This window comes from Rhamphochromis sp. 'chilingali' (assembly GCF_963969265.1).
Source record: "Rhamphochromis sp. 'chilingali' genome assembly, chromosome: 16".
In the NCBI taxonomy this organism is placed as follows: Eukaryota; Metazoa; Chordata; class Actinopteri; order Cichliformes; family Cichlidae; genus Rhamphochromis; species Rhamphochromis sp. 'chilingali'.
Window position 1 is genome coordinate 6978440 of NC_137943.1, and position 14201 is coordinate 6992640.

Sequence of the window (14201 nt, forward strand, 5' to 3'; positions counted from 1 at the left end):
TAAGACAAGTGGTTCTGGTCCAATAATATCCTGGGAGATGGTAAGAATAAGCGGCTTAGACCAAGATCTGAGATGGAAGAGGGAGGGAGAATAGCTGGCGCTAGGGAGATGAGAGGAGGAGATGTGGATGGAGAGAAGAGGAAGAAGAGGAGGAGGGGATGGATAGATTAGGATGGAGGACAAGGAGGGGGGCATTTGGAAAGAGATGAGACGTAGAGGTTTGCAGAGATCGTAATGGAAAGATGTGATGTGGAAACAGTTTATAGAAGTTTTTTTTAAAGAGAAGGAGGAAAAAAGAGGAGGGCAAACTGAGAGAAGTTTGTGGCTTGAAAAAGTTCTTGGCTTTTTGTCAAAGGGCAGGGATTTACAGGATTTGATCAACAGTGTCAACTCGAGGACACTTTTTCCCAAGAGGTTTTGAGTTTGTAGCTTCAACAACAGTGCTTAAGAACACTCTGTCCCCCAAAGGCTTTGAATTCAAGCCTTGGCTTCCAGCAGCTTCTTTATTAAAAATTTTCCACTCAGCTCCTCTCCTTTCCACTGCATACATACTGAGAGCAAGGCATCGATCTTTGTTGGAAAAGCAGCACGCCTCTTGTTTCTGAAAGTACCTATCATTAAGGAAAGATGAGGAGGTCTAAGATAAATGTGAGAGGGTGTGCAGAGGGATTTACATTTTTACTGTGGATATAAAGAAACAGATGAGCTGATTTGAAGCCCTCTGCAGGCACAGCCAGGACGTTTCTGAACTACCAAAAATGGCGGAATTGACGAGAAGTCTCAAGTAAATACCTGAATATCTAAATTAGTTTATGGGAAGCTTTCAGTTGAAAGGTTACTTTGCACTGAATCTGAAACATTATGCACAGCTCTGAGTCTCAGTTGAAATCTAATGCTTGTGTTTTGTGTGTCCTCAGTTTGGTGACCCCCCTGAAGATGCGGAATCGGCTTTGACGACCTACAGATATCCACCTGTCCCAGAACATTCAACTTAACCAACAAATCCAGCAATCAGGAAGGAGAGAGGAAAAAACGTTATCTAGAACATTCATTGTATTTAATATCAGCACTAACCTAATCCAGACTGCTACTTTAGTGAATGACAGAACATGCCCAATGGCATATACGAGGCATGGAATGATCTGAACTGAACAGAGTTTGAGTTTGGTTATTTGGTTAGAGGCAAAATAGAAAACTTTAGTTCCACTGCAGAGAAATGAACTGAATTCAAGCTAATCTGAACAGACGTTGGCTGAGTCTTCATTTTCTTCAAAAACACTCTTTTCTCACTAAGGGCTGTTTTTGGAGCCCCTTCCTTCAACAAGCCAAAACCTTCAAGTCTCCAACCCGGATTCCCTTACTTCTTCAGACCCTTTCCAAGGGTCTTGGACATTGTTTTTAATCTCATTGAGGAGGAATAATTTCCTCCTTCTGAAATTCCCGCTGCCTTCTTTGTCAATCCAGACATGGACCTCCACCGGGCAGCTTTCAAGATGGAGAGTTCCTCCTACCTGCCCAATCCCCTGGCTTCTCCAGCTCTCATGGTCCTGGCCTCCACAGCCGAAGCTTCTCGCGATGCTTCCATTCCCTGCCAGCAGCCGCGTCCCTTTGGTGTGCCAGTTTCTGTGGAGAAAGACGTCCATTTGCCATTCAACAACGGCTCTTACACTTTTGCGTCAATGTACCACCGCCAAGGCGCTGTCCCACCAGGGTTTCCCAATAGGGACTTTCCTCCATCCCTCCTTCACCTCCATCATCAGTTTGCCCCACCTAACCTGGACTGCTCGCCCATCAGCATGCTGAATCACAGCGGCGTTGGCGCCTTCCGGCCCTTTGCATCGCCTCCAGAAGATCGGGATGGGGCACCAGGAGGGTATCAGTCTGCTTTCACCCCAGCCAAGCGCCTCAAAGGGTGCCTAGATGCAGAGTCTTCACCCCATCTGCGGTACTCTGATGCTGAAGGGAAAGAGTACGACTTTGGTGGTGCACAGATCCCCCCCGGGAGCTCCCCCAGCAGCGCCCTGAAAGCAGTGGAAGACAGTGGGAAAAAGATCTTCGCTGTGTCAGGCCTCCTGTCTGATAGAGAGACTTCATCCAGTCCTGAGGACCGCATTGAACGCTGTAAGTAACCATTCATATCTGTTCCACATCTCGTTTAGCCACATCAAACTATGCAAGCACAAGTGTGACAAACCACAGGAAAAAGTAAATTAGTGAAAACCTAACAGTATGAGCATACAACATACAGTACTAACATTAATGAGGGATTATGGACTGGTGCTTTCAACCTTTATCAACACACACAGTGAAAGAATATCCATTGTAGTTATCCCTCCTGAATTAGGCACCTGGAAAATCTATAACCAGGAATACTGGGGCATTGGTAATGTGTTGGAGGCGTCTAGTGGAACAACACTCAAACACTTTACGTTGACATGTGTGTCACCTTTCTAAACCATGTTGAAAATATCTAACACATTATTGCTCTAAGGGTGTTTTCCAGGATAAACCCGAATAAATCCCCATTTGCTCTTGTACGATGACAAATTTATACACATGCAATGACTGAGCCAGGTTTTTTTTTTGCATTATACATTAAACCTGTTCTAGATATATTGTTTCAGATATGACAGGTGGCAAAATCACAACTTAAAACATAATAATCTTGCATTAAAAAACACCCAAACTGATACAGTGATGCAGAAGGGCAAATTTTTCCCATTATTCTACATGCAATTATAATAGTAAGGCTTGCAAACTAAACAGATTTACACATACAGGCACACAGAGTCCACTGTAATTCTAAACTAACTCAAAGTACAACTTGCTGCAGTGTGTAAAAGAATGCAAATGTTCACACATTAGCATCACACACACCAATAAACAATCACATCAATGTTTTTCCTGTCATCATCTCTCCCAGCTTTCCCTATATCCTTGTTTCAAAAGCCCACAAGCTCCACTGGTCACATTAGCATTCACCAGTGGAAGGATGCCATTTGGCCCTCATGCACTGGGAATCTGATTAGTATGTGAGCATGTGTGTGTGTGTGTCTGTGTGTGCGTGCATGTGTGAGTGACTGGTTCAGAGACCGGCCATGCTCTTTGCCATCAGCATTCATCATAGCTCCACGCTGGCAGCCCTGTTGCCAAAAGATTTACCCACATACCCAAAAGCTTGGCAAGCCATGTTTGCGTGTGTGCGCGCAATAAAAGGAAGGTGGAAGAGGAGCTGTAAGAATTCCAAGCGCAAATACGCAAGCATGGGCAAACACTCTTCCACAAACAGCTTTTAGCATGAGCGCCGACAGCTCCTACACATGTCAACAAGCTGTATCGGATCCCAGTGACAAATTAGGAGAGAGGCAGACGGCGACGTGCTTATGGTGTATAATTTAGGCAGTCTTCCCTTTTTTGGTGTTTTTAATTATTCAGCTTTTCTTCTTTTAACTTAACACAGTGTCTCACCTTTGTCGGCTTTTTCTACACTCTTCCTTTTCCCAATCCTCTTCCATCTTTGATCTTGTGTGTGTGTGTGTGTGTGTGTTTGAGGGATGCATCCTTGATGGAACACATGAGAGACAGAGGCGACGACCTGAGACTGATCCGATAAAAAAGACCACTGCGGGAAAGACAGAGAGGGTGAGAAAGAGAGGAATAGAGGGAGGACGAACAGAAAGGAGGAAATTGGGAAGATGACACCCAGTGGTTTTTGCAGGGGGTGGAGGGTAAGAAGGAAAAGAAAGATATCAAAGTGCACAAAATGCAAGAGAAAAGGAAACGAGAACAAAGAGAAGGAAAAGAGAAAAATCTCACAGATTATGTGAGGTTCATTATGTTCCAGATTTAGCTTGAAATCTAGGCCTGTTTCACGTGAAGCTTAACATCTGTTTGTGGCAGCACTAAGGCACACCTGCACTGCCTTGCTCAAGAGAACTCTGAATGGTGAGTAACACACTACGATGTGCTCATAATTCGTGAGCAATAAGACCGAGGGCAGAGACAGAATGGGAGATGGGTACAGGGCTTCTGTGCTGTCTTTTGGAACGGCTGAATCTGTATCTAATCAGGTTAAATCTTGGCACAAGTAGCCGGCACCTCTACCATAGGCTTCTAATGCAATTGGATGTGCAGAGGCACTGCTTACAGCAAAGAATTATGGGTTCTCCTTCACTGGTTTTGGCTATCCAGGGGAGGCGTAAAGAACAAACAACACTTTGGTACAATCCCATGAGAACAGCGCCCTTGCTGCTTCACACACACATTAGCTAACTAGCAGCCTCTCTCTGTGTGTGTGTTTGTTTGTTTTTTTTTACACATACATGAGGCTATTTTTTACTTCCACTGTAAAAAAAAAAGAAGAGGTTTTTAATGTTCAGGATCATACAGTGGTGACCGTGAGTGTGGTCTAAAAAACGTCATTATTATTGACAGGCATTTCCTCAGGTCAAATACATAAGCTAAGATATCATGCTAATTTTCATTTATAGGGTGTAATGTTTTAAACTCTTAACTAAAAAATCCTCAGATCTCCAAGGAAGTTTGCTTAAACTGTCCTGCTTAGCTCATAAGAGTGCATCCAGTGTAGAAGTGACATTGTAAATTTCAGGGAACTTTGAGTCCATGTAAGCCATTAAATCTGCACCTTATCTAGGCTGGGGTTATTTATAGTACATGGGTCTAATTTATGGTTGCTAATAAAGTACTGATATCCTTCTCCCCTTCCAAAATACTAAATTAATTGCATGTGACTTATTGACAAGATTAAGTTCAAAACTTGCTTGTTGCACAATTGTAGTAAAAAAAAAATTCCAATAGGTGCCTAAGTTAATTTCAGACTCCAGCTTGCCAGTGTTATCTCTAATTACTTACAGAGCTTTGCATACAGTAGTCGGCCACAGGAAAAGAACAGAGCAGAGCAGTTATGGCAGCAGGTATGATACTGATTAAGCAGGTTGCCAAGTGGCTTGCAGATGCACAACAACTCTGAGTAGGTTAAAGCAGCTTAAATAAATGAAGATGATCAACTGGATGTGTACAGGGGTATAAACTGAGCTGTGAGCTGCTGTGAGCTAGCTGATTGGGATTGTCTCTGTGGCCTGCCTGAATTAGTGCTGTGCTTGATTTAGCAGGTTCTTCTAATTTAGTGTAAGCCATTAGGCATACTTAAGCAGACACCTGATCTATCTAGCTATCTATCTATCTATCTATCTTGCTCGCAATGCCTTCACTTCAGTGCTATCAGGAGGATGCAGATCTTGTTGTTCATGAATGAATTTACACTTAAATTCAACCCATTTTCACCCCTCTTTTCAGTCACGTCTCATGCAAGTTAATCCCAGGTTAGAATGCGAGATTTCCTTTGCTCTACACTTAAAAAAAAGACTTTTGAAAAACTCGAAAAACAATGTAACCCTAACTTCTTTGCATGGAGTTTGCCTCATGCCACTCCAAGCAACAGTGGCCTACTCTGTGCTAAGCCTCCTTAAATCCCTCCACTGCACCGGCAGGCACGTTGGCTGTTAACTAAACTTGCTAACCTGTCAGCCACTAAACCGTCACATAAAGGCCCCATCATGCCTTAAGAAGACTATGCATGTCATATTATGGTAAAAGCTATTACCATTTACTGTATTCACACTGTGGGATTTTAGCAGAAGAGCAAAGGAATACAAAGTGGATGAGGGTTTATGTCAGTAAATGAGAGAAAGGAATTATGGGATGTGTGATTGGTATTAATGCGAGTGTTGACAAATGAAACAATCCACCCTTGCAGTGTACTTGTTTGTTTGTGGAGGGGATTTGACGGTTTTGCGTGACGTGTCAGTGTCACGTTCCATCATCTTTGCCCCCCTCTCCCTCTCTCTTCTCTCGTTCTTTTTCCTGCATCTTTTCCCCATGTTCCCATCCTTTTCCTCTTCCTCTCCCTGTTTATTTTTTTTTTGTGTGTCTCCCCCAATAAGAGTGTGTGACCGCTGTAGTCTGTTTGTTGACATTCTCTCCGCTCTCCACATTTACAAGGCTGAGAGATTTACACTGACCCTCACCCCAAATGCCTAGTCCAACTTCCTTGCCTTTTTTTTCTTCTTTTCTTTTGTGTTATGTTCTACACACACACTTTACATACAGGAAAAGTAGGTGAAAAGCCTTATTTAGATGACAAATGTTAAATTTTAAAAAGGAGCAGAAACGTTTGGCAGGAAAAGAAAGTCCAGAAATTTTTGTAGCAACTGAATGAGGGGAAGGAATGTATGAAGGAGGGAAGAGTAGAATCAGATAAAAGAAAGGATGAAAGAGCAGTGGGAAGGAAGGATAGGAAGAAACAGGATGGTGAGATGTTGAGCTGAAATGCATATCCCAGCTGCTGGACTGAAATAAAAGCAGAAGAATTCTTATGAAAACATGACCGAGACAGGTAGATAGTGATAATACCTACGAAATCTGATCTTTATTCAAGAGCTTCCTAATCATCAATCCAGAAATTAGACCTCAAAGCCTCGCTGGAAACTTTTCTATTTGAAGGGAATGGGTTTAAAAGTCCCATTTCTCTCTGTATTCCCATCAACCAACATCAGGCACAGCTGTTAAAACACACAGCAAGACTCCTTCTCTGCATCCTCCTCTTCGCCTTTCTTCTGTTCTTTTTTTGGTGTCGCCTCCTTTTTTCGCGTGTGTTTATGTTCACCCTCATCTAAAACAGAGCAAATGTCATGTGTGTTGTTTCTTTTTGGGGCTGAGTTGCACAAAAGAAAAAAAAAATCCACGGTAGAGAAAAATAAACTGTAGACGAAAGAGCAATGAAGTTCTCAGAAAGGGATGATGGATGATGTTAGCGGGTGTCAAAACAGATTTTCTCTTGGTTCGGGGTGTTTTTTTTTTTTTTTTTGGTCCATCTTTAGCTGTTAGCGGTCATCACTGTGGGATTCCTGCACCCCAATTCCCACAGACTGACTGTCAGTCAAGCAAAATTCTTCTACGTGGACTCTTTCTGTCTTTGATTTATTTGTTTTTTAAAACGTTGTATTTTTTTTGGTCCTTTCCATTCCTTTTTGGGTTCAGAAAGGATTCAGAAACACTCATCCTTCTCCTTGTCCTCACATAACAATCTGCCCTGCTCTTCACTCTTATCCCTCCCACCCACCACCACCACCACCACCTTCCATCTCTGCCTGTCACGGTCTAGTGGCAGGGTTAAGTTAAGTAAGAGTGTTCTAATAATTAGGACTGGGACTCGCCTGCCTGCTCTCCTGTGTGTGTGTGCATCTTCCTGTCAGTGCTTAGCCAGATGTTAAAAGGCTTGTCCCTCTCATGTTGCCTCCCTGTCAGTTGCCAATGTGTGCCACACACACACACACACACACACACACACACACACACACACACACACACACACACACACACACACACACACACACACACACACACACACACACACACAGGATCATGAGGGACTGTCCTACTTGCGGTAGCTTTGTTTACCCTCAAGTGTGAGCCCTTCTGCCCTTCTGGCAGCTCCCCCAGGGTGAGGAGTGTGTGCGTTTTTTCCCTGTCAATAACAGCCTTTATGCATCCAACTCATATTTTCCTCATATAGCAGCTATAACATGTGAGCACATAATTATTAAAGGCTTCTATTTGAAACAAAAAGCAAAAAGAAAGGAAATATTTTCATATTTCTTGTTGTAAGGAATATGAAAATATTTATTTACTATCGCTCTTTTATGCAAACTCCCCACCCCCTTTCTCTCTCTGGGTGGTAGCTGGAAGCAATTGTCTACTTATGTGTGTGTGTGTGTCAGTTGGTGTGACTCTTGCAGTCATTGTTGCGATGCTGCGCAGATCAAGGATTAGTTGCTTCCTGTCGAGCCTTTTGTCTGCCCAGCCACTCCATTTCAACATAGATCACTTTTGTGTGTGTGTGTGTTTGTGTGTGCATGAGCAGCAACTGAGCTGGTTTAAGACACATGAAGGAGCGAGGATGAGATGAGAGGAATCCCTCTGCAGCACTCTGCAAAATATTCTCCAGCCTCAAAAGTGATTTCATCTTGTCTCCCATAATAGGACACCTGCTAACACGGTGACATATAATAACCAGCTTGTTTCCACTGCTGTTTTATTTATCGAGAAAAACTAGAAGCATGTAATAAGGATAACACTCAAATGAAAGGATGTTACTTTGCAGGCAAGTGGTTGCTTTAAAATGAAAGTTTTACACACACACACACACACATGCACTGGTTCCGGAATTCCACTTTGTTCCCTCGGTGACATCAGCTCAGCCAATAAAAACCCCCGTGTTAAAACTCCGCTGAGCCTCATACAACTGCAGCACACCTGGCAACACAACACACATTTCTTCTTCTTTTTTTTTAATATGGACACACAGTTGCACACAATCGGCCTCACACAAGACCCTGGCGTGCCATAGCCCCAAACTGACCTCTGCGGTGTGCTGGCTTTTAAATTTTGGTACATTCGCGGTGCTTCGTCTGAAGAAAGCATGTGACAGGACTCTAACAGCACACAAACCTGATTTATTGCTGTTAATGCTCGTCGGCACAACAAGACGCAAATTGTCATAAAAGCAGCTCAGATATGTTCTTTTTCTTAAAGCAAAGGTCAAGCAAAGCGTTCTGTAATTTGTGGTTTAACTTTCCCCTAAAGGAATCTAAGTTAATGCAAAAATGATTGCCGGGCTACTTTATGCACCTTTACGTTTTTTTCTTCAGAGGAGCTTCGGGATTCAGACACCTTTTAATGCAGACGTATTAAAACATTCCTTTTCCCCCTGTTTCCTCTCCTTTATCTTATCCTGCCACCTTCTTTGCCCTGTTCTCTCCCTCCGCTCTGTCCTCCCCCCTTACTCTCCTCTCCTCAGTAATCTAATCTGCAGCCAGTTTGTGGATGCAGTCTACTGTGACAGACCCCCCCAACCACCATCACCACCACACACACACACTCCCCTCCCACTTTTCTCACTTTCACACACACAAATAGCAGGCCCTTTTCCAAAAAAGGCCCACGTCTTGGCAATGCCCCCCTCCTCCACCACTCCCTCCTCACCCCCTCTCTGCCTTGGTCACACCCTCTTTAATATTGAATTATTCATCAAATCTGATTGGTTCCTGCTGATGGCGGCCATGATGCGAGCGAACGATTTGTGTGTGTGTCTGTGTGAGTAGGGGTGTTGTGGGTATGAGATCGTTAGCGCTTCTCAGTGCATTGCTGCTTCACAAAGCTGGACCGGCCCATTCTTCAGTACATGCACACGCATGTGCAATTTAATATATAATTATTTTTAATGCAACAGGAGCCACTAAATCATCCATTTGCACCTGTAGCTTTGTGGAAGTAAGGCCCAACTCTTTGAATGGAAAGTGTGTTTTTGCATAACTTTTCTTCAAGATGGAAGTTGATGGCAACTTGTGTTATTGCCACCAGCGCTTCCTCACTGGTCTCCTCCATCCGAAAAGTTGCCCCCACTAACCCCTTATCACAAAAGCTTAACATCTGCTGCAGGAAAAGCCCCCAAAGTCACTTGTAAAGGTGAAACAAATCAATAATGCATGTTTTATATGCATGCCAGAGTATGTGTGGATGTGTGTCTGTGTGTGCACGCTCATATGATTTGCATACACCAGAATCTATACTATTCAATACTGGGAGTGCGCTCTGGCATGTGCAGAGATTTAAAGGTTCTATTCGCTCTTTAAGTCTGATGTCATTAAACGCTTCCAGGTTCAAACTCTCCTTCAGTTCTCAACCTCAAATGGACACTGCGGCATCACTGAGAGTTAAAAACTGTCTAAATTCTTTCATCTTTATTAAAATGACCAGTGTGGCTGCACTGCCGGGGGTAACAATAAAGTTTAACATCTAGAAGATTAGAAGTTAGCAAACAGTTAGCTTGCTTTCCATCTAAAGATGACATACCATGTTCTGACTGAGGGATTTCTGATGAACTGAAAGGTACAACTCTACTATCACTTCGGACATAAATGAAGACAGAAAACCAAACAGCAGCAACATTTGTAGGGTTTACTGAAGTTGGGCTAGCTGGTATATAACGGTGTGCTATGTGGTGGTTAGATACAGAGCTATGGTTAGGATACTATAAAGACATTAGCACACTGACACTGAAGGGTGAACGCTAACCTTTTTTCCCCTAAATAAAAGTTAACGTGACAGTCTCCGATTGGGTAGAGACAAACACAATCGCAGGGCAGCAAAAAGATGCTGTAAACGGACTAAACTCCAGAACTCTGCAATATACTTTTGCATGGTTTTGGAACCTGATCCCAGTTTTATGTACCCATTCAAATCTTTGTTAGCCTCAGAGTGATTCTTTTCTGACCTATTCAAATATTTTGTGTCTGAGCTTTAAAACATGCTGCAGATGAATGGTGATAATAAAACCGTGAGAGGCAGACAGTGACTATTTTTAGGGGTTTGTTCAAATTAAATAGAACAAGATACAAAGCATTAAAACACGTTAAAAAGACAACAGCCTTAATGAGTACAGTGTAGTTTGGACCCAGAAGCAGGTTTCATACATCATCACTTAACAGATAGAAGATAGAAGACTATGTCCCACCATCCACTTAATAAGCACACTGCCTTAATTCATAATTTATAGTTAGTTAAACCAAGCAGCCTTTGAAAGTGCTCCAACTAAAAGGTCATCTGAAAGCACTGGTCTGAATGAATCATCCCATGCTCATGTAAAGATACTTCAGCAGCAAACATAATGGTGTGTGATCAGGTTTGTCCACAGCGCTGCCTGTACCTCCGCTATGCTTCTGTATGCCTGTGAAATTGCATTCATGGTGCAGACTTTGTTAAAGGCATAAACAGTCGATGATCACGGATTTGCCCGCACTTCAAAGAAAGATGTGGATAAAGAACGGATGTTTGCGCACATGTGTGTTTGCGATCCCAAGACACTTCACATTGACCTCGTGGTGCCTCTGCATATCTAGAAGGCATTAGAGGAGTTGAGCCCATGTGTCCACGAGTGTGTTCTTTAAGAGCTGTGCAGACTACGTAATAATCTTTGTCGGTGATCACAACACAATTTTGAACACAGTGAAATTGTGCTAAAAAACAAGAAAAAATACCATATGCACAGCCAAGTGCCCTCTTTAGGTTCTCTTCTTCAGCCTCCTTATTTACACCCCTTTCCTTTGCTTTCCCCCTGTCAGCGGGGGGTGTATGGAAACCCAGCCCACTGTTCAGCAGATGAATAATTTAGCGGTGTGTGTATCATCTGTTTACCGTGCTAATCCATCTGTCAGCAGGCACCTATCGATTCGCGCCTGCCTGGTAATTGTGCATCCGTGCCTCACACACACACACACACACAAACACACGCAGATGAGCATCCACAAGCCCACACATTTAGTATACACACACACACGCTCACACACCTATATGATGTGCAGGTTAGCTCATATTCAGTTCCTGGAGTTGTCAGCTGGTCCTCTAGACAGTTCATTTACACTGAGTCAAACTGAATTTAGGGTCAAGGTCAGAAAAAGTGTCCTAACATCGGATGCAACACATTGGAGAGTTTTTGTTTTAGAATATTTGAAAAGGGTTTTTTTTATGTTTCTTGAAGAACCCCCCCTAGAAACATCCATTAATATATAACATTCATGTTCTTGGATTTAATTACATTTTTGTTGGAGCTATAATGAACATATCTGTCCATCTGTTCATCCATTCTCCTCATGTGAGACTAGGTGTTGAGCAATCAACCTTGGCAAAGAGGTACATCTTAGCTGATTGTTCTTATATATATATATATCACATATTATGATGTAGTTGTGTTGCCTGTTTATCACCTACAAATGTAATGCCTTCCAAAAGCATTCTATAATTTTAATTTCACGTTAGTAATATCGTCCCATAACATCTGAATTATATATGCTATATATTTACATCATTCTTGACACTAAACACCTAAAAATAATAACAATAAAATCACAGACCAAACAATACCATAGCATGGGAATCTATTAGTTTGCAGATGAAACACTTTCTTCAGTGCCAGTGACATAACCACAGTTTTAAAACTCCTCAAAGTACTCTTCCAGATTCTACTTAAAGTAATCAGTTGTTGATCAAAGGGATGACTTTGATCTGAAAAAAGAAAGAAAGTAAAATGTGTAAAATGTGTCAGTGAAAGTGGGAATTAGGTGAAATTGAGGAAGAAAGAATAACCTCCCTTTCTCATTTGATCGTTCTGAGAGAATTATAGCTCCTTCTTCCATCCTTAAATAATCTCCTTGCTGATTTAGGCAGGATTGTCTCTAGTCATCGCAGTTTCCCATCTTCACCTTCTTTCCTTTTTCAGACAGACTTTGTAGTTCAAGTTTACCAAAAGCTTTAATATTAAATACTCAGTGCTGGGGCATCTTAACTTGCTGCACAAGGAATAAATAGTTATATACAGTAAATGTAATATTTCATTAAGTGATTCTGAAATGTTAAAGGAGACAGACAGAAAGAAAGTGAGGAGGGAAAGAGAGAGGCATCGTACTACCAGAGAAAACGGCGCTATAATGAATCCATGGGTGACCACTGATGGTTGTAATTATCAAATGGCTGGTTTTAAAAGCTCATTGATTGATGTCATTAGCTCCATGAGTGATTACTAATTGCTGTTCTAGTATGTTAAGCACACGGGACGCATACACACGTAAGCGACATACACATGTGAAAACATTCATGAAACACACACACACACACACACACACACACACACACACACACACACACACACACACACACATTTCCATGCTTGAATCTATGTGTCAGATTTGATTATATAGGGGTTTTTTAGCGATTGAGGAACAGTAAAATGAAATAATATACAGTGTGAAACATGGCAGGACTATATGTGTTGCTTTTGTGTAAAAAGTCCACATTATATGATTTATTTAATGATTGTGGGTCCTTTGATCAGCTTTGTAATTACATTATTGTAAGTAGGAATATCCAGAAAATGAGGTGATTATCTACTTAACTAAGACTTTTTTTTCTTTTGCTGTGAGACTTAAGTCCCATTCACACCTGTTTACCCTCATTAATCGCCCTTTGTCAATTCATGTTTGTTTATCTCTACAAGAATTCTTGCATTCACTTTTAAAAGATTTTCCTTAATAACAGCAAATAAAACCACAAACTGTTATCTGCTCAGGAGACGCATAATCCAGGTCGACTTTAAGCTTTAAATATACTGAAGAAGAAATAAAACACATTCCCAAGCATGCCAAATTTTGCCTGTTTCTTAAAATTGCTGACATCTCCAAGTTGGGCAAAAACACTTTTCTTGAATCTGTGCCAACAAACTCTGAATGTATGGAAGCTTCTGAAAAGGTCCCTTTTGCATCACATTGACCGAACAGGTTAACCTTGATTTTTTTGTGAAGAGGTAAATTTCAACCTTAACGTTGACCATTTTTTAAAACCTAGCCAAGTTTGTTCCTGTGCCTAAACCTATCCAGTGAGCAAAATCTACTGAGTGAAAACCAAACCAAACAAAGGTGCACAGTGCAAAACACTCTGTGAACTGCTGTTAACTCTTTGACAAACTTGTGGTATAGTTCAACGCCATGCTTATGCCTTTAAAGGAGGATGAGGTGCATAACCAACTGCATCTATGTGAAGCGTAATATGTGGTCCAACAAACGTGTCTGTCTGCATACATGTTTCTGTTCAGACAGCCCTTTGTACAGTAGAACTTTGCTCCTCACCACAGCTGGCTGATCGACCAACAACATCACAAGCCAAGAGTGGCCCACAAACCAGTTGTGCCACATTGTAGACCATCCAGTAACAGGGCTGTCTGCAGGCAGACTGGCCATCGCCAGACAGGAGCGGACAGCGAACGCACCGCCCGCATTGAACCATAAATTCCGCTGTATTTGATCTGTGGAATGTGAATGTGTTGAAAAATAGCAAGTAAATCAGGCATAACTTTGCAGCATACCCCAGTGTAAAGCAGAATGACATTTTAGGCAATAGAATGTGGGAATACCATTAATATTTAAGGGGTGTCAACTCACGAGACCCAAAGGGATATTTCTGGAAATAAAGACAAGTGGTGACTAGCAAGGCATTACAGAAAGGCCTACAAGGTATTTTTTATATACAGCTGTCCCTGCTTAAATTCTAACTATTCAAAAGGCCCACTTTGA

At 42.0% G+C, this 14201-nt stretch overlaps 1 protein-coding gene across 5 annotated transcripts in view; it reads left to right on the plus strand.

Annotated features, from left to right (window-relative positions):
- Positions 1–14201, plus strand: part of rnf220a (ring finger protein 220a) — a 162835-nt gene that overhangs the window by 11834 nt on the left and 136800 nt on the right. For all 5 annotated transcript variants that reach the window (XM_080906593.1, XM_080906592.1, XM_080906594.1 and 2 more), the window contains exon 2: positions 918–2121. In XM_080906593.1, the coding sequence (XP_080762719.1) occupies positions 1467–2121 (655 nt within the window). In that variant the 5' untranslated portion in view covers positions 918–1466. The remainder of the gene's footprint in view (positions 1–917; positions 2122–14201) is intronic.